The sequence below is a fragment of the Acanthopagrus latus genome, chromosome 2 (assembly GCF_904848185.1).
Source record: "Acanthopagrus latus isolate v.2019 chromosome 2, fAcaLat1.1, whole genome shotgun sequence".
In the NCBI taxonomy this organism is placed as follows: domain Eukaryota; kingdom Metazoa; phylum Chordata; class Actinopteri; order Spariformes; family Sparidae; genus Acanthopagrus; species Acanthopagrus latus.
The window spans coordinates 27,668,987-27,692,263 of record NC_051040.1 but is presented as its reverse complement, the minus strand read 5'-3'; the positions used below and the strand labels follow the sequence as shown (position 1 = coordinate 27,692,263).

The 23,277-nt window shown below is 41.8% G+C and overlaps 1 protein-coding gene across 1 annotated transcript; it reads right to left on the bottom strand.

The window, feature by feature from the left end:
• Positions 1 to 3,119: 3,119 nt before the first annotated feature.
• LOC119010416 lies at positions 3,120 to 7,723 on the bottom strand. The gene is made up of 4 exons (XM_037082553.1): positions 7,478 to 7,723; positions 6,641 to 6,850; positions 5,090 to 6,278; positions 3,120 to 4,461 (listed from the first exon to the last, which is right to left on the bottom strand). Exons 2-4 carry the CDS (start codon positions 6,777 to 6,779, stop codon positions 4,275 to 4,277), a joined length of 1,515 nt encoding a protein of 504 aa, XP_036938448.1. The 5' UTR covers positions 6,780 to 6,850; positions 7,478 to 7,723; the 3' UTR covers positions 3,120 to 4,274.
• Between the last annotated feature and the right edge of the window lie 15,554 nt (positions 7,724 to 23,277).

Sequence of the window (23,277 nt, the reverse complement as noted above, 5' to 3'; positions counted from 1 at the left end):
CTTAAAAAGCACTTTGACTGAATCATCATCTTGTAGATCTGGTTCTGTTACAGTGACATCATTTCTACCCATTTGTCCTCATTCAGTCATGAGGACAGGGGCACGTTCGAAGAAAACACGTTTGACTTGGTGCCGGTGAATGGTGACATGAGATGACAAGTCAGGTGTTTGGCAGAACACAAAAGGTAAGTCAGGTGAAGTCACCCAGCAAACTGCATTTTCATCAGGGGAATATCAATCGAAGTGGTGCTGCCGCTAACCGTCTGCACATCTTGCATTTAGAGACACACACACTTTTTCTGTGTGCAGAAAACATTATTTCACACTGCGAACGCTGAGCACACACCTCCATCACCTCATTCCTGAATGTTTGTGGCTTGTTAATTAATTGTTATATATGTCCAGATAATTTGTAGCTGAATAAGTTGAACTTTTTTTGTATTCATTTATTTGATGCTCTATATTGTATATAGTAGATGCTCACAATTAATATAAGTTAATCGACAGTGGTGGAATGTAACTAAATACATCTCCTCAGGTATGGCACATGTACATGTTACTTAGTTATTAAGTTGTTATTATAACTTATTATTAGAATTATAACTTATTTAGTATTTATTGATTCTTATTTAAATCTAGTGACTAGTTGCTCTGCTGATTAAGATTTCCACCAAACACATGGCAGGCCTGTAAAATACATTTTATTTCATGCATCTCACACATTAATGTGTGATCAGTAGCAAACACCCAAACACTGTGGGCCGCTGGTGTCAGGCAGTGTAAGGAGCTGCATACTTCCTTCTCCACTGCTGCAGTTCTGCTCTTTAATCAGTGACAACAGGTTCTTGTACTTGTTTTTCCTGCTGTGACACTTTAATGGCCCTATGCGGGACACATTTCTCTTGTGTTGCTGAAGGTTCTCAGTTATCTAGGTCATGGTGACTCTAAGTTTAATTGTTGGTAACTGAACTTATCTCAGTTTCTTGAAGGCGTTTCCCCTCTCTGTTCCAGAGAACTGAGGAAGGCTGTCGGTTGAGAGGTGAAACGCCTTCAACAAGCACTTCGAATGTTCATCTCATCCTAAGGGTCATCATTTGATCCCCATTAGAGAGCAAACTGTGTACGTCGTGCACAGGGTCTGGATTGGACTGTAGTGTATTCACACTCTATTGTTTGGTTCCAGGGAACCTGCGGAGGTCACGTTTTTAAAAAAACGGCTCCAGTGCTGCTCTGTTCTCTGAGCTTGGGGAGACACCTGGTGGAGACAGAGGCGCACACACACACACACACACACACACACACACACACACACACACACACACACACACACACACAGTAAATCTTGCTGGAAGATTCTACACACACTTGGTCAAGATGGATGAAGTTCTCTGTGTGTTTCAAAGGCACTCTCTCTGAATTCATGTGGCATTTTCTGCACATCCAACACATTTATAGTTGTGCACTCGGCTGCTGTGAAGGAGGCCTCTGCTTCAGTGTCTTTAAGGTTGAATGAACGAAAATAGATTTATTGTAAATTTAAATACCTTTCCACACCTTCTTCTCACACCGCCTTTATCCTTAGCTTACCCTTGATATATGTAATTATCATATGGACTATATATTTAATGTTTTCATCTTTGCCCATTTATTTGTGATATGTGTTTACTTTCGTGATTTCTTTCGGCTTGGTTTATTTTGCGGCGTGTTTTATTCTGATCTGCCAAGCACCCGCTAACTGCGGTTGATTATCATTATCATTATTGTTGTTATTAATTATCATTTAGTTGGCTTAGTGCCGAAGTTTGTGTGATCATAGTAAAAATAATCACCTGACACACCACCTATGTTCTGGTGTCGGTTCATTTGTTAAATATCTCAGAGGTGGGTTTTTTTTAATGCTACTTGTAATTGTTTTTTGCTATGTTTTCTATCTTTCTCGTCTTATTATTATAGTTTCTTATCATATTCATATTCTACTATTTAGAGAAAATGAATGGATGAGTTTATTATCTGATCTGAAAATGCTGGGGGGGGAAACGCGTGTTATGGTGAAGAACTTTATTAAACGCGCTGCAAAAAAATAATAATAATAACAATGAAAATCAGATGATAAATGTTACATCGGCGGTACAGTCTGTGTGCAACAAACAGCAAACAGAGAGAGGAGAGACCGCATCAATACGTTTAACGGCATTCTCTGTCAACCCTCCACTCTCTTATTCTGATAGTTCACTCGCATCTCTCTCCTCTTCCTGCAAGGATTGTGTGATATTGCCTCATGCACTTGAAAGGCCTTACGACTGCTAGGAGAGATACCAAGAGATTTCACACACACACACACACACACACACACACACACACACACACACACACACACGCACACACACGCGCTCAGACTCAGGCGCTCGCACCCTCCGCGTGCTGGGGGATGAGATAGGCGGCTCGTGTTGTCTGTTTGACTGCCGGAGCTTGATATGACTCCGGGCCGCCTCGGGGCTCAGCAACACGAACACGAACAACATGTGAAGTGGCTCTTGGTGTTCCTCTAAACGTGCTTCCTCATTGTGTGGACGCTTCGGACTCGGGCCCGGCCCCTCAAACCTCAAGAGGCGGGAAACGGCTTGCGTTCTGTTTGTTTTGGGTTGTTGTGCAACGTTCAGGTGTCAATCAAAGCCGTGCCTTGATGTGCTGCCGTCCAGCGGTGAATCATGGGAAGTCACTCGGACTCTTGACTGCATTGCAGCCCAAAAAGGAAGAGAGAGAGTGAGAGAAAGACAGAGAGATAGAGAAAGACAGAGAGAGAGTGAGTGAAAGACAGAGAGATAGAGAAAGACAGAGAGAGAGTGAGAGAAAGACAGAGAGATAGAGAAAGACAGAGAGAGAGTGAGTGAAAGACAGAGAGAGCGGGCAGGGAGCAGCAGTTATGGGGCAGGGCACGGAGTGTGGTGGGAGGGGCGGAGTGCATCGCTCTGTATCTCTTAATCCCACCCTCCTCTTCTTCTCCGGGTGCTGATCTGGGTGCAGATCTTGGGGCGGCCGTGGCAAGGCGTTGAACTGGCTGCTGGGGCGAATGCATAATGACCCGCATGCAATGGAAAAACAAACCCATAAGGCAGAGATCAATGATACTACATCACTGGTTTTATTTGGCTGTAATTTACCTGATGTATAATTTTTCCTGACATTGACATCGATTATTAAAAGGACCTGAATTTCAGATACATCAAATTGATCAATTGAAAACAAAATTCCCATGAAGTCGTACCGTTACCCAACAACGATTTATTGTTGCGTCAACAGGTGATTGTTTGTTCGCAAAATACAGCCGAGAGAGAGAAGAGAGAGAGAAAAAAGCAAAGAAGCCAGTGAACGTTTCTGTTTCTCAGAGCAGAAAAAAAACAAAAACCTGAGCATGAATCACACTGGCAGGGGGGGAAACAGAACTCAGAGAAAAGCCGCCAGCTGATGGGAAGAATAAAGTCAACTCAGTTAAATTGACGCGGTGGAGAATCTCGAAGCCATGCAGGTAACAGAATATTGCCTTCAAATAACACTCGCACATGCTTTTTTTTCCAAAATCAAACATGCATTGGGTATTTCAGTGGGGTAAAGAAGTGTAAATACTCAACATTTTTAGCAATACAAATTCTCTAAATGTTTTCTGATAATGAATATTTGTAGAGCATGTTACACACTTTTTCCAGCAATCCCTTTATTCGGTCGATTGTTTTTAAGCAAATGATAAATGAACATTATTGAGTAAAAATCAAAAAATATAAAATAAAATATATATTTCGTATGGATCTGCCTCGATGCTGCCGATGTGTGTCACAAAAACCACAAGCAAATTCAATCACTACTACTAATTCAGAGCATTTTGTAAACGATCAATCATTGCAAGCGCAGACTCAGTCATCACAAGGCTGTGAGTGCAGTTCGGATCACAGTGGTCACGGACAAGTTCAGCATCTCCTCTAGAAGCCACCTCACTAAGGCTTGTTATAGTTTAGTCACACTTCTTCTTTCCTTTCTTTTTTTTTTCCTTTTTTTTTTTTTAGGAAAGGTGGTGTTTTTGTTCGGCCATCCTCTTGGAACAGTTATATGTTTTGTTTGTTTTTTTTAGAAAAGAACTACCAAAATCATGCAACTACCATTTTCATTTTTAGTGAGACAAAAACCAGTTGGTGCTCTTGACTTGATTTTTCTCTTGGTGGTGCTGGTTGGGAGGTTCGGACGTGAGGTCAGCGTGGGCGTTTTTTGTTTTTTTTTTTTTTTTAGGCACTGCCATCCTGTTTGAGCCGCTGACTGCGAGCCTTGTAGACCTCGATCAGTAAATCTTTGACGTATTGGATTTCTCGCTCCACCGACTCCGCCTTGTCACGAAGCTCCCGGTTCTGCCCCTCGAGGCCGTGCAGCTCCTCCTCCAGAGAGTCCAGCTCCGCCCTCTTACGCAGCCTGTACCTGCCAAGGGAGAGAATGCCTTCCGTTAGTTGACAGGTTTTTTTTTTTGCTACCTTGCATCTTTATTAATGAGTCAAGTGAGCGTGACCTCTGAGGTGCATTGGGACATCCCTCCCCTGAGAGTTTCATGATGTGCTGTTTATTACACCTCCCGCACAAATCATCACTCATCAATTTCTGCTTTTTTTTACAACATTTTAAAGACTTTTCTGTCCCATTTTTCACTCCCACACAGACAAACCACACTTATAGAAATGATTAGGTGGGGCTGGATTTGGCAGGCAGAGAGGGACTTTCCATATTCCTCCTACACTCTGCAGGACATTTAAAGCACTGGGCTGACTGACTTATGCATGACTGCTATGTCAAAGCTGTAAAGTATTTCAGTATCGTCACCTCAATGATAAGCTAAAATAAAAACAAGAATACGATCAGTGGTGATCCGCTGTGGAAATAACCTTCCTTAGCTGTGATGGTAATTTTCTTTTCATTTTAACCAGCATTGCATGACTAAAACATCCATTTTAAGACATGTTCTGGGAGGTTCAAGCACATTTCAGGAAAAACAGAGTAAGAGTAGAGCGGGAGGAGGGAATAGGAAACAAACTGTAAAGAGTCAGGTGTTTACCTGTGAGCAGCAGTTTTGTTCTGGTCTCTCTTCTTCTGCTTCCTCTCTCCACTGCCGGACTCCAGGGGCGCGCCGGCCATCACCAGAGCTGGCTTCACCGAGCATGGCTCATCCTTTAGCCTCTGGGTGGGGCGGTGGATGGGGGCGCCCAGCAGCGTCCCCTCACCCTCCCCTCTGGACAGACATTCATAGCTTTGGTCTGCAAGGCATTCTGGATAGAGGTAGTGGCCATGTTGGGGCTCTACAGCCTGTGCTTGTGACGGCTGATCTAGGTCACCTATAAAGCTATGGTAAGGCTCTGTGCTGGCCATGGACTGGTGGAAGTAGCCGTCACCGGCCACCATTGTCTCTTGGGGAATACTCCCAGAAAGTCCTCCATCTTTGCTGCAGTGCAAGACCTCGAGCCCCGCGCTGTCGTAACTTACATTGACCTTCACGTTGTGCATCAACTGTCCCTCTCGCTTGTGGTGGCTGTCGTACGAGCCACCAAGACAAAAACCTCGAGCAATCTCTTCGCTGCAAAACATTCCTTCTGAAAAACAATAACTTTCCTCTTCCTTCAACGATAAAGCACATTCTCTCACCTTCTTGACGCTGCCGAGGCTGTTCTTGCTCACTGTCTTCAGTGTGGAGTAGTGGTTCACAGACAGCTCTGTGCTTCCTGAGTAACTTCCCCTGGAGCCCCACGTATCAAGTCCAACTTCCTCCCCGACTTTCACCGCCTCGCTGATGATTCTTCGCCCGTTGTTGTGGTGGTAGCGGTGATGGTAGTTGTACGGAGCGGGGCGAGCAATTTTGGTTCTGCCGATGGGTCCGCCACAGAAGCTGGCCAGGTCCAGTTCCCCTGTTGCCAAGGTAACAACCACAGGGCTGGTTTCTGATTGGCTGGTCCCATATGAGCCATAGGGTAACTGATAATAAGACTGGGAGCCCATGGCTTGAGCACCCTTGTCACATTTTGAGGATTTCTCACACTTGTTTGTCGTGGATGTGGACTCGGAGCGGAAGTAGTCCTCCAGCTGAGCCAGTTCCTCCTGCAGTAAAGAGGTCATGACCTCCAGATCCGAGGGCACCTTGACATCTTGTTCTAACGGCGAGGGCGGAAGGGATGAGCTGGGAGAAGACTCGGTCGTCGACACAAATGAAGACAAATCAACTTTTTCCGTCATCCAATCTGAGTGACCATCACCTATAAAAAATTCAAAATAAGAATCAAAGAATCAGTAAAGCAATCCATTTTTTTTTTTATTCAGCAGCTTGTGTAGAATAACTGAAATAAAATCTACAAATTCAGGAAAAAAATTCTTAAATCACGCAAGGTGTAGAGAATAAATGTAAAAAAAAAATTTAAAATGTAGTTAAAAATCAAGCAATACATCCGACAAATCCAAGTGAACAACTAACCGATCATCTGAAAATGATTGAACAGCATCGTCTGCATTCGATAAATATCCACTTAGCTGTACTCACTGTACGACATTAGCCCCGTGCTGCACTGCGGCTCCGACCTGGGGATGTGGAAAAATAAAAAAGCGTCTTGGCAAAACTCACCAATTAAGTGCTGCCTCTCCGCTGGCTCCGCCCCCGACCCGGGCCGTGATTGGCTGCGGCTAGCCTGTCGGAGAGGGGGAGCGCAGAGCTCGCCCGTGGAAATGGGAGGAATTTTCCTGCGAAGGATCGATGCCGCCATTGTGTCGTCTGCTTCGATTAAATTGTTCAAAAGCACAAACCGTACGCTGGGTGGATGAAAGAGCTGTGGACCTGCGGGACAAACAAAGAAAAAAATTTAAATTAAAATTGACAATCTTTAATTAAATTTTAAAATCAAATATTCCATTTAATGAAGCACTAATAATCCCCCAAATAGTAAAGGAAAAAAAGAAGAAGAAGAAAAAGAAAGAAAGAAAAAATAACTTTTTTTTTTTTTTTTTTAAGTAGTACATTTACTTTAAAGCTTTCTGGAGCTCCAATTAACTTTCCCATTCACCTGTCACCTCATGCTGTAGAGCAGTTATTGATTAATGACACCACAGTGTAATTATCCAGCAATGAGGTGCAGCACAACAGTAAGCTCACATACTTTGGCAGACAGTAAGTAGTGGGAAAGTTTAAAAAATAAAAAAACAAAAACAATACATTAAACAATAAAAGGTAATTACAAGACGTTGGTGTACACAATACATAAAGTAACCTGACAGTGTAATAAGTAAAATTATTTCAAATGGATAAATTCACTCATTTGACGACATGTAAAAGTGACGGGTTCCTTTAACAGAATGATACTGTCTAAAATAAGCACAGGGTGAAGGCAGACTCTCACAGCGGCTCAACTAAAACAAGACACCGCTGTCCCAAGTTAGCCCGGCGCTACGCGGCTCTGGTACTCACCCCATAGTTTCTGAGTAGTCTTGGAAAGTGCGTTGCAGCGGCAAAGCACGCGGAGCTTTATGTGGAGCAGGAGACAGTCAAGAGTTTTTAAAAAGCCATATTTTCCCCTTTTACAGCCCAGGGACTCTTCATCAAGCGAGATTTCCACCGACAGACATGCAGACACAAAGTTTTTAAATCCGCTACTTCTCCAACTCCTGATGCCCGGACCGGATCACAATAGGCGAGATTCATCCGCGGTTTACAGAGTTCAGCCGGCCCTTACGTCATCAACCTGGGGACTTTCCCATTATCCAGAGACCACACACACACACACACACGCAGGAACGCACGCACACACACACACACACACACGTACACTAACCTCTCCTCTTGTAGCTCACTGCACCTTCACACGATCTTTTCTCTCCTGTTTCATTCGAGTTTGCTCATTTTTATTATTCAGTCATTTTAAAGTATTTTCAGTCTTTTTGGGATCAGTGTTAGAAATGATAAATAACATACGAATGAACTTTTTAGTCTGTTTTCTTTATTTGGTGCTGTAGAAAGTACTGAAATCCTTTTTTTTTTTTTTTAAGGAGCAGCCTGCCGGTAGAAAGTCAGTGAAATGAAAAACACTGCCTTACCAAACAGTCAAGATACTATGTAGGTAAAGAATAAGCGGGGAAAAGCCGTTAATACAGCTATAAAGTCACTTCTGGGGAGAACTGGGCAGACGGTTCAGCCGGGACTAGTTTCCGTAGCGCCGCGGCGGAAGGACACGGTGTTGCAGTTCGAAGGTGTAACTTTAGTTGCAGCCCTGTTGCATCAGATCCGCAGGGGATTCGCTGAGCGCTGTAACAATGTGGCCACACCATTGGTTTATCTGGGGGAACTTTCTTATTTCTATTGGCCTGCCGTCAGTCTCGCGCTGATTGCCGCTCATCACGCATTAAGCAGCAGCGCGGGGAGGTTTACCGTGAGGTTTACTTTACCGCGAAGACCTCCGACCACCTCCGTCACACTGACCCAGACACTCTGCTTCACTCCACCTACAGACAGACGTGTTGACTTTATGCACGCTCCCTTTTATGATAGTTACGTGAATTTACCTCTGAAATATTCAGTTCTTGAAAGCTAAACCCACCTGAGGTCCTTTGATCAAACTTTATACTGTCATGTGTCCGCTTCATCTGCTGCGCCCTGTACAAGCCATTTTAGAAATATGGAGATAGATCTGACTTTGTGGATAGTTGAGGATAAACTGATTTTGAAACGGATTGTTTCGCTACAGTAGATTAAACGCTGAGGTACAGAAGCCCTTAGCCCTTAGTCAGAGGTCAAACATATTACTTCCTCCGTTTCCCGTAGATTGGGAGTTATTTATGTCATTATCTGGGAATAACAAATGTTTCTTCCAGGATGACGAGAGCATTTAATCATGAGGAAAACTGCCTGATAACACACACACACACGGACACAATCACTGCTCTATGAGCTGGGTGTTCAAGTTTCAAAGCAAACCACCTGAACTTCTCTTTCGCGTGATTGATTTGATGTGAGGGTATTAACATCCTGACTGCTGTATGGGAAAAGTGAAACTATAGTATTAAGCAGTGTTTGTTTCCACACAGATTTTTTTCAGGAGTAGCTGGCTGAGTGTTTGTTCTGCCATGTCTGTAAGTCTGTGACAGATATCATCACAGTGTAAGCAGCTAAAAACACCTAAAGATCATCCGGTCTGTGTCGAGTCAGGGCAGATGAAACATCAGTCTGACGTACAGCGACCAACAAAGCACAAGTGTCACTGTCCAGCAGGCTACAACTTCGTGTTGGCAGAGGGGGGAAAATGAGCCACACTGGTGATATATATGAATAAGATCTGAGGTACAGTCTGATGAAGTGATTGATAACAGGTACTCAGCTGAAATCAGCAACTACACCTGTCAAGACGCCATGCCTGCATGCCGACACACTGCTGCTAATTTAATAAACATTAGGCTGTAAGTAATGAGAGCGAAGGACCTTTTGTTTTCTCTCGATAGCAGGTTAATCCATGTTGTGATCTCGGGATAACACATTTTCTCAGGATACCTAGACAAACAAATCCGTTATCACCAGAAAACAATTATGAACTTGTGATCCCGAGACTAGAAACTGAAAAGATATTTGCACATATGTCCATTTAGGGCTTCCAGACCTTTTACGATTTTATGATTACACTTGAAGTTTAACAGCCAACACAGAATAAATATGTTTATAAAAAATCAGGATGCTGGATTCATAAGATTAATGTAAGAACGTGTTAGGGACTTCATAAATATCATTCACACCGTGTTCATGTTCCTGTCTGTACTGTGCATATTGTGTTATTCATTATTGATAGATAACACAACTACAATGTGTTTTTAAGCAACCTGTGAAACCAATGAAGACAAATGTATACATTTGTGGTCAATAATGATGATGATGATTAGTATTATTATTACTGTTGTTGTTGTTTTGTTGTTGTTGTTATTATCAATGATAATATAATTTTTTATCATTATTATTATATGTGACGCAGTTTTTTTCTTTATCTGACACATACTGCGTTAGAATTAGATAGTTTAAATAAGTTTCAAGATATACTTGAATAGTGCCCATGAGTTGATCCCCCCTCTGCACTGACCCGTCCTCACAGAGATGTGTTTCTACCTCACATTTAATAGAACTGCGCACAGGAAGGGGTCGCACAGCCACAGACTCACTTTATAAATGATTTATTTGAATCTGCAAAATGACATGAAAAGTATACACAATTCAAACATTTAGAGATTCCAAGCATTGTTTGACAGCAGTGAAGGAAAAGTAGCCTGTTACAGCCTCAGAAAGTGTTGCAGCCTACAAATCCAGATGCAGTCCAGGCACTCCAAAAATGAATATTTTTATAACCCAAAATCACAAATCATGTTGCCTCCATGGGCTTTAATCTGTAGAAGGAACGCCATCCTCTGTCTTTTGACCCTCAATTTGACAAAGGAAAAAAAAACACCCCTTAAACATGTATCAAATGAAAAAAGAAATATTAAAAAGCCTTTAAGTGGCTGAATCATTAAAAGGCCAGTCGTCAGCCAACATGTTTCAGTCATTAGGTCTTCATCAGAGCTCCAAACAACACAATGTGGGCCCATCTATGGTGACAGCAGCCAATAGGATGCAATCACATACCAGGTGAAACAATTACAGGACCTGTATATCAACCCCTAAACAACAGTCTAACAGAGGAGAGCCTATACAGAAAAACTGTATGACAGAAACCATGTCAGATGTATATGTAGACTGAGAACAGGTCACTTCACTTCATTTGGTTCAGTTTGTCACAGTCGTCCAGCTCTCCTTCAGTCGTGAACCTGCTCATGGCTGCAAAACAAAAAAAAAGATTACATTTGTAATGGAGCTCATTGATATTTGACATTTGTACCCAAAGGTACCCTGGTACTTGATTCATCAGACATGCATGTACAGGTCAAAAATACCACCAGTGTCTCCAGCACTCAAAACTTCTTCCAGCTTTTATTTTAATACATGTGCTGATCAGAAGTAATGAATCATTGTGTCAGCAGCAGCTGCAGTCTGGCTTTCACACACACACACACACACACACACACGCGCGCGCGCGCGCGCGCACACACACACACACAGCTATTTAAAATTGAATATGTATCAATATTTTATATACCTATCATTATTAATAAATCAGCTTTAGTAAATAGTTATTTTACTGTTTACAATAAAATGCCTTATAAACCATTTATTAAACAGTTGTTTGTTGTTTATGAATAGGTATTGTTGGCTATGATGGTGAAGAGTTTGTGAACTGTCACCATCACCAGCATCTATTTTATTTCAGTACTGTGAAATGATTTGTAAAGTCAGTGGGATATATATGTGAAATATAACGATCATAATATTAATCATGTTAATTCTGAGATACACTTCACAAACACCCTTATTTAGGAAATTGTAAGAGGTATATAAACAAGTAATAAATGGTTCATACACATTATACTGTAGTTATTAGTAGTTATGGAGTGTTAGTATATTTGCCAACATCTATATCTTTCACAAGTAAAGAGTAAAGGTTGCTGTGTAAATAAAACATAAAAATCGAAATATCTAAGCCGCTGTAATAAAAAAAATGCTTACAGCGATGCCTGAAATATCATGTGTTAGAGACCCATGGGTGTTGTTTACACTGGGGACTGTGAACATGCCCCTAACACAAAATGGACAGTCCTGCCCCTATGAATTTTTGAAAAGCTTATTTTGTTGAAATATTTTCTGAAAAATAGCTCGCACCAAGAAACGTTCCCTAACAGATGAGAGTGAACACTGCAGCTGAAACTCGCTGCTGCTGATTGTGGTGTCAAACATTTTACACAGTGAGGCTTAATAAAGCCTGCAACTGGAACGTGTTAGTGTTCAGTAGATAACAGATATGATCAGCATATAAAATATTTCATGTAATATATACAAAAATAAAAGAAAATATGAATATATGTAATATGAATTTAATATGTGTATATATTACATATCCATGCCATTATCATCTAGCCTGACCACATATGATCAGCCCATTAAATTACCGTTAACTGCAAACATGGAGGACTTTTTAAGAGGTGTTTCTTTCTGAGCGAGTATGTGTCCACTTTTCAACATAAAGAGACCATTATTAAATGTTTTTAACAGTTTATGACGGATAACTAGTAAAGAGATGCCCATAAAATTATTAGAATGACTTACAGTGTCATTCTTACACACACACACACACACACAGACTATTATTATTCAACAGACTTCATTTAATCATGAGGTTTAATGAAGCACGGGAAAACAACCCACTACAGCTGCAAATAAATAGATAATGTATAGACATGAAAGTTGATCACATACAAGAGGTGGAAGTTTTTAGAAAATCATCCAAATGTACCCGACTGTCACCTCCAGCTGCTCAGGCAACAGAAAGACGTGATGTGATTTAGATTTCTTTTATTTTTGTGCCCAGCCCCTGTGGTTTTTACAAGACACTCAAGTACTGTGGCAGCAGTCGATATTTCATTACAGTTCATTTCAGTACAAAAGTGCAGGTTGTATTATTCCTTGATTGTTTTCCTATATAGTCCTTTTCCTATGTATTCCTTCTTTTACAAGGTTTCCTTCCTGATGCACAATTCAAGTTTTCCATAATCAAATCAGCCTAAGTGGAGGACATTCTAGTACACACCTTACGCCCCCATAGACCAAATTGTGAACCTCATTCTCAGTTTCACCAGCTCACACAACAAACACAGTCTGTGTCCTCCACTGGACTGGCATCAGACCTGCCAGTCTCCAGGGCGACTGGTGATGTCCCTGAATGCAACTGTGGGACAGATGATGGAGCGCAGTTTACACACAGGGGTAATAAAGCCCTGTCGCTCCCTGGTGACGGCTGTTTAAACAAAATGAAACCTGTGTGTGTGTGTGTGTGTGTGTGTGTGTGTGTGTGTGTGTGTGTGTGTGTGTGTGTAATGATCCCTCTGTAAGTTCTCCCTCACGTTTAAATCCCACCTGTAAAGTGATAAAGAGTCTGTGCTGCAGTAATCAGGTGTATCAAACGTCTCACTCCCCAGCCTGTCACTCTGTTGGCGTTCAGCTGACCTCCGGGCTGCCTGTGTGGCGCTGTGACAGCCAGGATGTGTGGAGGTCGGACAGGCTGCTTGACACCCGGCGTGTCCCGCTGCCCTCATTAGTAAAACCAGGACGGCTCTGCACGGCTGCCTGGCTGGAGCTCCTCTGCCTATCCTCTGCCTCCCCGACAAACCAAAAGCTGATTGAAGCAGCCAGGTCTTCCTGTTGCTATAGTAATAGGCAACACTGGCTCACCCCTCTTGAAAACATGTTTTTTGGCATCCCTGTAGCCGTGGGTGTCGCGGCCTCCCCCTCACAGCTCTTACACCCCCATTGTTTACAGTGTTCGTCTTGCTATTTTTTTTTTGCAGACGGTGCACTTTTTTTATTTTTTTTTTTTATTATGCATGATGCACCTCTTTAGTCGCGCATGAATTTGTAATCATCGCAGGTCGCGGAGATCAGGAAAAAAAAAAAACAGTTGTGGTGATACGCGCAATGCCCCTGCAAGAATTTTAAATGTAACCTCTAACAAATCCCTTATTAAGACCGGTGGCGAGTGTATCAACAACACCATTTCCTCCTGCCTTTGAGTGTTTTCTTTACAATGCCTGGCCCAAAACTTTCAGAGTAATTATGACACAAGTAAACTAAAATTAACAACTCAGACATATTTTAAATTATAATACAGTTGAGTGCAAATATCTCTTTTTTTCATTTGTGGCTCAGATTAAAAATGGCCGTCAAGAAGTAGAATATTTTATATTTGTATGTGAAAAACTTTAAAATTTCAGTGACCTTGGCACAATAGTATCCTCCCGTACTGTATGTATATATTTACAGTGGAGTCCACAGATTTCAGGCTTGTGTGCAATAGTGAATCCACAATGAATTCCTTAACTTGCAGGCTTTTTCTGTATTGCGGCAAAACGATTGCCTGCTTTTTGTGCAGTATTGCCCTCCATCTGTCCGTTTGTACTGTACAACCATACAGGAGCCCTCTCCAGCAGTGCATCGTGGGATGGGAAGAGCCTCCTTCAAAGACACAGGCGGCCATGCACTCCTCTACTATGGCACATTGGTATCAGTTACACCATAATTTCATCACCAGCAGCTCCCTGTGAATCCTGCTTACATTAACTTTTTACAGGGATTGGCAACACAGAAGCAGAGATGCATGGCGGTGCCAGCACTTGAACCCATTTAGATTTCGCCCTCTTATTCAATAGTTGGTCCCAGCATATTGTTATTTGTTGATGAAGTGTTGTATTTGTCTGAACAAATGGCGTGAATTGTTAAGAATCCCCGCAGTTACAGTGGGATTACGTCGGGAGAAAAGGCGAGGGGGATTAAAAAAACAACAGGATGGGGAGACTTCAAAGTGGCAAAGTATGCAGGGCTGCGTTTGAATGACGGCTGGCGTATTGTTTTGATAAGTGTTCCCTGAGGAGAACATGTGAGGGAGGGTGTCATTTCTCCTCTCATCTCTGCGATGGGGAGCCGAGCACCGAGGGAACGTCAAAACCAGCCGTAATTACAGCGTTCATACAACAATCCTGCAGAGCGGCTGCTTCTCACACACACACACACACATACACACACACACACACACACATACTGCACACATGCAAATGAATTAATTTGCTTTAAACATGAACCTTAAATGAACATGTTAGACCCTGAGATGGGGATGATAATAATGGAGCACAGGGAGCACGGAAGAATATCAAATGTCGACAGCCCCCCTGATACACACGGCTGCTTTCATCACTGTGATTGTATCTGGTACTCTCAGCGCTTGTTAGGAGACAAAACACAATGTCAGATAGACGGTAAAATTCTATATTTGTTTTCCAGCGAGTGCAAATTTAATTAACGCTGCGTTGTTTCTGCTCACGAATTCAAATGACTACGGCAGCATGAATAAACATGAATGAATTAACCCATCGCTTCGGCCATGAACACCCTTTAGATGATGATGATGAAACATTCTGACTTATTTCACAGATTTGTAGATTTAAAGATCAGCAAACAGTTACCTGAAATATACACGCAGGGAGGGAAAACATGTTACCTAATTAGGATTGTTTTTTTTAAATGGCATAACTGTATTTAGATAAAGCCACATTTAGAAGAAGATTCACAGTGAGTAGTTTACAGATGTATTTAGTGAATAAAAAAAGAGGAGTGGGGGAATAAAGAATGATGTACTCTTCTGTAACCATCACACTGGTCTGGGTGAAACCAAACACACTGGTGTGTATTAGGATTAAAGACGAGTCATCTTGATCATTATTTCTCTTTTCATTTTGTTGCGTATGTTTGTCATTAAGGTGATCCAAATGTAATGAAAAATCAGGCTTTCATTACTTTAACACGATGGTACGTAGATCAGGTTCCTGACAGCATTCTAGCAGGTCATTGGTAATTGTGTTTGAATAAATTTTTTTAAGTAACCATACACACACACACTTACACACACAACCCTGCACACATGCACATGAACAGTCAATTAAAATGTCAATTAAAATGTGACGTTTCATCGACAAGCACCCTCGTCTCACAGGTTTTCTCTCTTTTTTTTTTTGCGTCGCTACAGTGAAATGGCTTCATGTCGGCTGAGCCTGAGATCAGAGCAGGCCGGAAGTCAAACACAATAAATCAACACGAGCTCTTCCACAACACATTTTAATATTCAAATAAAACACCTGGAGAAAGGGTCCTTACCACAGCAGCAGTGCTGCTCAATACGTTTGACCATTGTACTGTTAATTCACTGTTAGTCCACTACAGAAGTGTCCAGCCTGAGGTCCTAGTCCTCACAAGGGTTTCCTAATGTGAATACTGTGAGAGGAAAAATTATTGTGTTGATACAAAAATAATAATGTGCATACTTTGGACTTATTTTCCTTTTTCTAATGAAATCCTCATTGTCTGAGAGATCTTAGAGATCTATAATACGTGGATGTAACTAGGTACGGTTTTTACGACAAGGAAGTCACGTCCAGTCAGTTTTATTTGCACAGCCCGAAATCTCAAATTTTCCTCTCAGGGCTTTGCAGTCTGCACAGCATCTGACCCTCGATTCAGACGGGAACATACTGTCTCCAGTGGGTTAAAAAGACGAGCACAGACACCGGGAGCTGCTTATCATTTTGCTAACATCAGATTTAATTCAACTTGCTTAAGAGATGATAGGGGAGCAGATCTGGGATACACTGGAGTCTACAATAATATTTTAATTTGTTGTTAATTAAATTCGACAAAAAACATCTCACTAGGAGTGAAGGGAGAGCTGAATCTGGGACTTATTTTCTTTTATTAAACTGAATGATTATGCGGTGGTTTGATCCATGTCGCACCCTCCTCTCTCTCTCGTCCTGTGTTTCCTGCAGACGCTGTCAAAATAAAAGTGCCAAAATGCCAAGGGAAATCAGCTTAAAAAGATCAAATATATCATCACTGACCTTCAAAAAACAGCCCAGACCTACTGCAGATATATGAGTGAATTAATGAGGAACGTAAACACGCACACACACACACACACACACACACACACACACACACACACACACACACACACACACACACACACACACTTCCTTATAGTGTGTATTAAATGAGACAAATAAATGTGGACAGGCGAGGAGGTTTAGCGACTGACACAGGCCGTCCGCCTGATGGAGCTGGACGAGGACACAAACACGTGACGTCTCGATGGCATTATTTTCAACGCATGGCTCTGCTTCATTGGGGGAATACTGATTCCGGAGCAGATATGTATTCAGTCTCAGCATTTTAACTCCACTTGAGCGCGGTAGCAGGATTGCACACGGAGAAATCGAGCGGAGCAAGACGGGTTTACACCCAGAGAAACCCACATTACTAGATTACTGTTGTCTTTCTCAGGGTGTTCCACCGCAGCCTCTCGTAACGATGTTGTGGTTGGGGGAGAGCGCACCACGCCGTCCCAGCGATTTCAAGTCATTGTGGTCTCATTACAGCAGGCTGTTGGTAATCCTCTGCCTTTGATCTGGGGAGCTGAAGGGAGCTGTGTTTTACTGTAGTTCAAACAACGTTCTCACTGCTCCCTCAGCACCTCCACCAGGAGCCACAGCCTGGCAACATGAGAGACGCACGCAGGAGAGGCTGGGGGTTGGTTTGTTTTTCAGCCGAATGCAGGAGTGACAGATGAGGGTTTTGTCGGCGGAGTGTTGAGTCAATCTGAGGTGAACCTGAAGAGGGATCCTCCCGTAGGGGAGTGGAGAGGAGCAGCTTCCACTTTAGGCTCATTCAGGCTATCATTAATGCGCATAAAGCTGTGAAGAAGACAAAGGATGGAAGTTTAACATCTGGTATGAAGTGACCTTTTATTGTTGGTGTGAGTTTTTTATAGTGAGTTACGTCAGACCCTCTTGTGTTTATTGTATAGTGCAGCTTTCAGAGGACATCAGTACTTCCGAATAAGAATCATCGAAAATGGAAGCTGAAAACAGGATTTTTTTTTTAACGGGGGAATCTTTAGAATTTAAATCAGTGCCCAACACATTATACAGTCCATATTCTCGGTAAAACAGACAATACATTTTAATCAGGATTCTGCTCTCAAGCTCTTGTAAACATTGTTGCAGGTGAAATGAAAAGATGAACATACCGCAGGAGACTTCTAACCAGTTATGAAACAGTCTTAAAGTAAAAGTTAACTCAAATTATCAGCCGAATCTGTGGAAGTAAACATTTTGATGTTAACTCCTAGATACCTACAGATTGTTCTGTAGTGATATCTACTTAGGCTAGCATGCTAACCAGCTAGCCCCAGCCTGTCCTGAAATTCCACTTTGTACAGCGAGGGGCGATAGTTGATGGCAAAGCTCAGGCCACTGGAGGTTCATGAATCATCATCGGTTGTGGAGGGTGTCTTCTGTCCTGACCTCCTGGCCCTCCACAGCTCCTGTGCCAGCTGTGTAAACAACACCACAGCTCCCATGGTGCTTCAAGCAACCAACGCAGGTAGACTCACCTAATAGGACGGCTAACTACATGGCTCATGGAGCTAACAGCAGCTGCAGTTAGCAGCTGTAGCGGTTACTCTGATAATATGCTGCCCCCTATCTGTATTGATACTGATGCCACACATGATCTACATAAGCAAACAAGGCTGTCAGAGTGAAAGGTTGATAGTTTTAGTTATTTTTAGCGCCTGTCAGCTGGACTGATTCAAACACATCTGGAGCGGTAAAGTCAGAATCTGACTATCCGACTAAACAATCTTTCACGGTGGAGGTGGAGTGTCTCACCGCCTGAGGAAAGAAGCTGCTCTGTTTACTTTGTCTCATCGTCATCTTCTTTAATGTGAAGATTGGAAACACCTTGCCTGACTCTTTCCAAAGGTAAAAATAAATAAATAATCTGAGTTTTTTCAGGGGATCATGTCTTATCTTTTCTTCACCAACCACATATAAGAGTGTCAAAACAGCTGGACTCAAAAATCTAAATGATTACCTGAAAGAAGAACTGCAGAGTCCAGTGATATGTCTCTGTGGATCTGTCTCTGTTTTGCTACATACAAGCAGTCATGTGACCCAGTGGGACTGGATAAAATAAGGCCTGGTCTTTGTTCCTCAACCTCATTTTTAAATAACTTTAAATAATTCTGTGAACTGGTTCTCAGAGTGCTCCACAGTACACTGGTATAGCTCTGTGGAGCTTAGCTGTGTTTCTATATGTCACTGCTCCACTGGGCTTTCACCATCGACGCTTCTGTCATCATCCCAGACAAAGCGTCCAATCAGGAGCGAGCAGCTGCAACAATAAACAAGTATTGCAACATGAATTGTTATGAGGTTCTACTTGCTGAAAAACATGTAATATTTCTGCTCTGAATGGAGATATTTTGTCATACAGTAAATACATACACCTCTCTGACTAGAGAGAGTTCACACACCTTCCTCTTACGCTGTCCTTCATGAAGCACTCTGGAGGAATGTGATGTGCCATTATTTTCCTAAACCTCAGCAAGTGTTGTAATAATATTTCATCTGCTTTCTAATGTGAACACACTAGGTGTCGTCTTTGATGCACAGCAAGTGACCTCTATAAGTCAGTCTTATTTCAGGACACAGACACCCATTCGCAAAATGACGTGAGTTGATTTGATTAAAAACAGCTGGAATGTTTTTGGGTTGTTTTTTTTTCAAGTTGTTTTATGAAAATAAAGTAGGTTTTTAACCATAACGGCAATGTAACTATAAGGATGGAGATGTCTGACTGATCTGTGGTTGCTGCATCAGTCCAGACTGAATGTCTCAACAACCACTGGATGGATTTGATGAAATTTTAGACAGACATTCATGGTGCCCAGAGGATGAATCCCAATGACTGAAGTGATCCCTTTACTCATTTAAATTTGTGGTTCAAACTTAAATATCATTTGGTTCAGACTGTCATGTTCACAACAGGATCAACTGAGTTCAAGCTGGATTCAAACACTCATCCAGTACTTTGGTTCATGACCAAATAACTTGAATGACACTGGCATGAGGCTCAGCTGTACTCTGTGTACATACATACAATTATCAACTGTTAGCATGTCAGCACACTAAACCAAACAGCATGTTTAATTTAGCTCAATGCACCACTGAGCTGAAGCACAGCTTCACAGAGCTGCTGGTGCGACTGAAGACTCTTTGTCTTGTTCTGACTTCTTTGTGGACAGAGATGATCCTGTTCGTTAGGAACAGTTTAGTTAAACTGCTGCTAGGGGTCTGTCAATCAAAACCATGAAAACAAATGAAGAAGTTTGATGATGTTGCGAATTAGTGTGGGATCACAGTAGTCTTCACTGTTAAACAACCACAATCGCTGATTAAAATCTCTCCATCATGACTCAGGCGTGTTCAGTAACAAGGTCCTCCCTTTCTGATGTAATTTGACATGACATGTTTTGTTGTCACGTCAGTATGGGACGTGTCCTATAGGCTCTTTACAAACACAAATGTGAACAGATCAGTGATTTGAAGAAACGTTCACTGCCAACATGTAATTCCAGCCACTGGGCCGACACATCTGCAACAAAATATTCAAAAGCAACCTTGAGATAATTCTAATGTCACATGTTGTACGCTTGAATCTCAAAAAATCATTGAGGCCATGCTATCATTTTAAATTACATCATAAGTACACTCAAAACAGAGTAAATGCACACAGAAATGACACACACAACAAAAGAGCACAGTTAGAAACAGTTACACTCAAGTGCAGAGTCGTTTGTAATCATGGTTTGAACGACATGGCAGGATGAAACTGATCCTGCAGAGAGTGAAGACGCTGTACACAATTCAAGTTTCAGAACGTTAAAGAAAAAAATAAAAATAAAAAAAGAGTAATCCTAAACTCGCTGCCGTGTTTTAAATGTCACAAAACAGAAATCTTAAATGAGCGAGTGCGAGGGAGTTTGATTTTAAATCTTATGTCACACAAAGCATGCTGAAGCTCAAAGACAGGGTCCGGGACTCAGGAGCACCCATGGGACTCCTGACACAAACCAAAGAGGCGCTTCATAAACCTCTAGAAAACTACACAGCCAGGGGAAGTGAGGGAACCAAAGGCAGCCAGCTCTCTGCGATATCCACCACCTGAAGCTCAACATATCCCTGCTCAGGCTCTGCACGGACACACACTCACACACACACACACACACACACACACACACACACACACACACAAAACCCATTGATTTTGTAATACCAATATGTGAATCATACAGTCGGCCCTCACTGACAAAATCGGTGGGATTGTGCTCATCGCTGGCTCATGTACCGCTGCTATGGGTTTCTGTTTGTCCCTGATCTTCAACATTTTGGTAGAAGTGTGGATTCCAATAAAGGCTTGTTAAACAACAGATTTCATTCTCTGACTCAAGAGGGCCCTGCATGGCCCAGAGGCGTAAGCTGCTCCTTTGAACATCTAAATCCCCATGCAGCGTCTGACTTCCCTTTGTTATTCGCTGGTGGATGTTCCTTCACTGTTTCTGTGTGTGCTCTGTGGCTCTGGAAAGGCTCCAGCCGGCCGTGTACAGGGAGCTTTTAGCTGTAAAAGATCATCTCATTGAGATCATCAAGCCCCAGTTAATTGAACTTTTACATATCTTTGTAGGAGCTCAGGGTGAACATATTGTTTTAATGAAGAATTCATCAGTCAGAGATGGGGAGCCAGATTTAATGAGCCCCTCCCTGGACCGGAGAGACACGAAACAAACAGTCTGCTCTCAGCCCGAATGTCTGCTGCCCTCTCCTGCCTGCTGCTGTGAACACACACATCACACTCAGAAGACTCGCGCAGTAGCTGTGTTGCCTTATGAAGTGATATGATTTTAAGCGTACAGTGTTTATCTGCATTTACGCATCCAATTAGGAGCGCTGTGCAACACTGAGAACATGGTCCCTCCTGTCTGCTCAGTCAGGGCAGCCTGATTGTACATTCCAGGCTGGATCATCCAACAGGTAAAGTGGGAAGCTGCCCTGACCCCGAAGATCCAGATTCTACATCAGTGTGAGACTCAGCTTTGTTGGCCGAGTATGTTTCAGCTTGATGGTTGCCAGGAGCTCCCAATAAACTCCACAGCATCAAATAAAAGTGTGAACAGCATATGTTTATGTATGTGAACAGCACTGTGGAGGGCCAAAACTGACTAAAGTTGAATACTCAACTGAATTTCAATTGAAAATTAAATTTAAATTTAAATGCAAAAATCTATACTAAAAATAGTACTGATTATTTAAAAAATGTGACATGAATCGATATTTCTATTCAATTTGATTCTGTATTTCTTTACCGTGGTATCAACTCACCTATTTAATTTATTTTTTATTTATTTTTCTTTTTTTATTCAATGTGTTAATTTGTTTTAAAATGTGCTGATGAGTTCATGTATTTACTTACACTTACATTATTTTCCTTTAACATACAAATTGAAACCAAATCCAAACTTATTTATTTCTATTTTCTTTTTACATATCATGACATTTCTTTATGCATTCATGCTGTCATTGAAATGGTCTCACGCCAATATAAATAAATCTAAATAATAACGAAGAAATAGCAAAAATGGAAAATTAAATGGGTTAGAGAGTAATCTAGGGAATGAACCAAAACATGGATGCAAATTAAAACTGAAATATCAATTTATGTCACCTTTTATAAATGAATGAATGCCTATTGATTACCAAAATTATTCTTAATTTTTAAGTCTTAATTTAAAAGTCTCATTCAAGTCTATATTGTCAAAATCTGTCTCTCTCCATGTGGACTGGTCTATATGGGTAGTACCACTGTATGGGCGAGGTACAGTATCTGTGTGGATGTGAGGCTTTGCATGTAGGCGGGGCCTTTGTATGTGGGCCGGGTCTTCCTGCGTGGGCGTGGCCTTACTTACTGGATGAGGGGTGAACAATTCTTAATCAACCAGCAGAGGTTTTGTTTCAAACTGATGTTCTTAAGTCTCAGTTACAGACAAAATGATCAAGGTTGTATTTATTTTGCATTTTGAGTAAAGTGAAAGTTGACAGAACATGTGGAGGAAAGTGTGTACAACTTAAAAGAAAAAGCACTATATATCAAAATGTAGAAAATAGTTTTTTCTTGAAAACACACAGCATGTCAAAGTTAAAAGGTGGTGTCCAGCAGGTCTCTGCTGCACCCATGGAGCGTTTGAAACAGACCAGGTGGTGCCTCATAAACTGGAGTCATTCCCAGCCAAAGAGAAAAAACAAAAAACAATTCACTAAGGTCTGGGCAAAGACTATGTGATGTTCCACCACTGATTGGTGGTGCCCAGTTACAGAAACATAGTGAATTCAATGTTTAACATAAGAAAAAGTAAAACATGTAGGAGGACAATTTATACAAGCACACAAAGTAAACTGTGAGACAGACTGTGGGAAGAGACCTTCAAACTCAACTCTTGTGTTGTGCAGAACAGAAAGACAGAAATAAATAAAAAAAAGGAGTAAATAAAAGTTCAATCAAGAACACTCTCATCACAGGTTTAACCATGAATTGTGTAGCAGGCCCTGCTTGGAGTTGGAGAGCCCAAATGGGATCCTCGCCAGCTCATACAGACCCCAAGGAGTGATGAAATCTGTCATGTATCTGGATCCTTCAGCCATGAA

Coding starts and splice junctions, on each gene's coding strand:
- LOC119010416 (XM_037082553.1), bottom strand. CDS start 6,779: ATGGCGGCATCGATCCTTCGCAGGAAAATTCCTCCCATTTCCACGGGC. Junction 6,279..6,640: donor GGAGAGGCAGCACTTAATTG/GTGAGTTTTGCC, acceptor AATTTTTTATAG/GTGATGGTCACTCAGATTGG. Junction 4,462..5,089: donor AACAAAACTGCTGCTCACAG/GTAAACACCTGA, acceptor CTCCCTTGGCAG/GTACAGGCTGCGTAAGAGGG.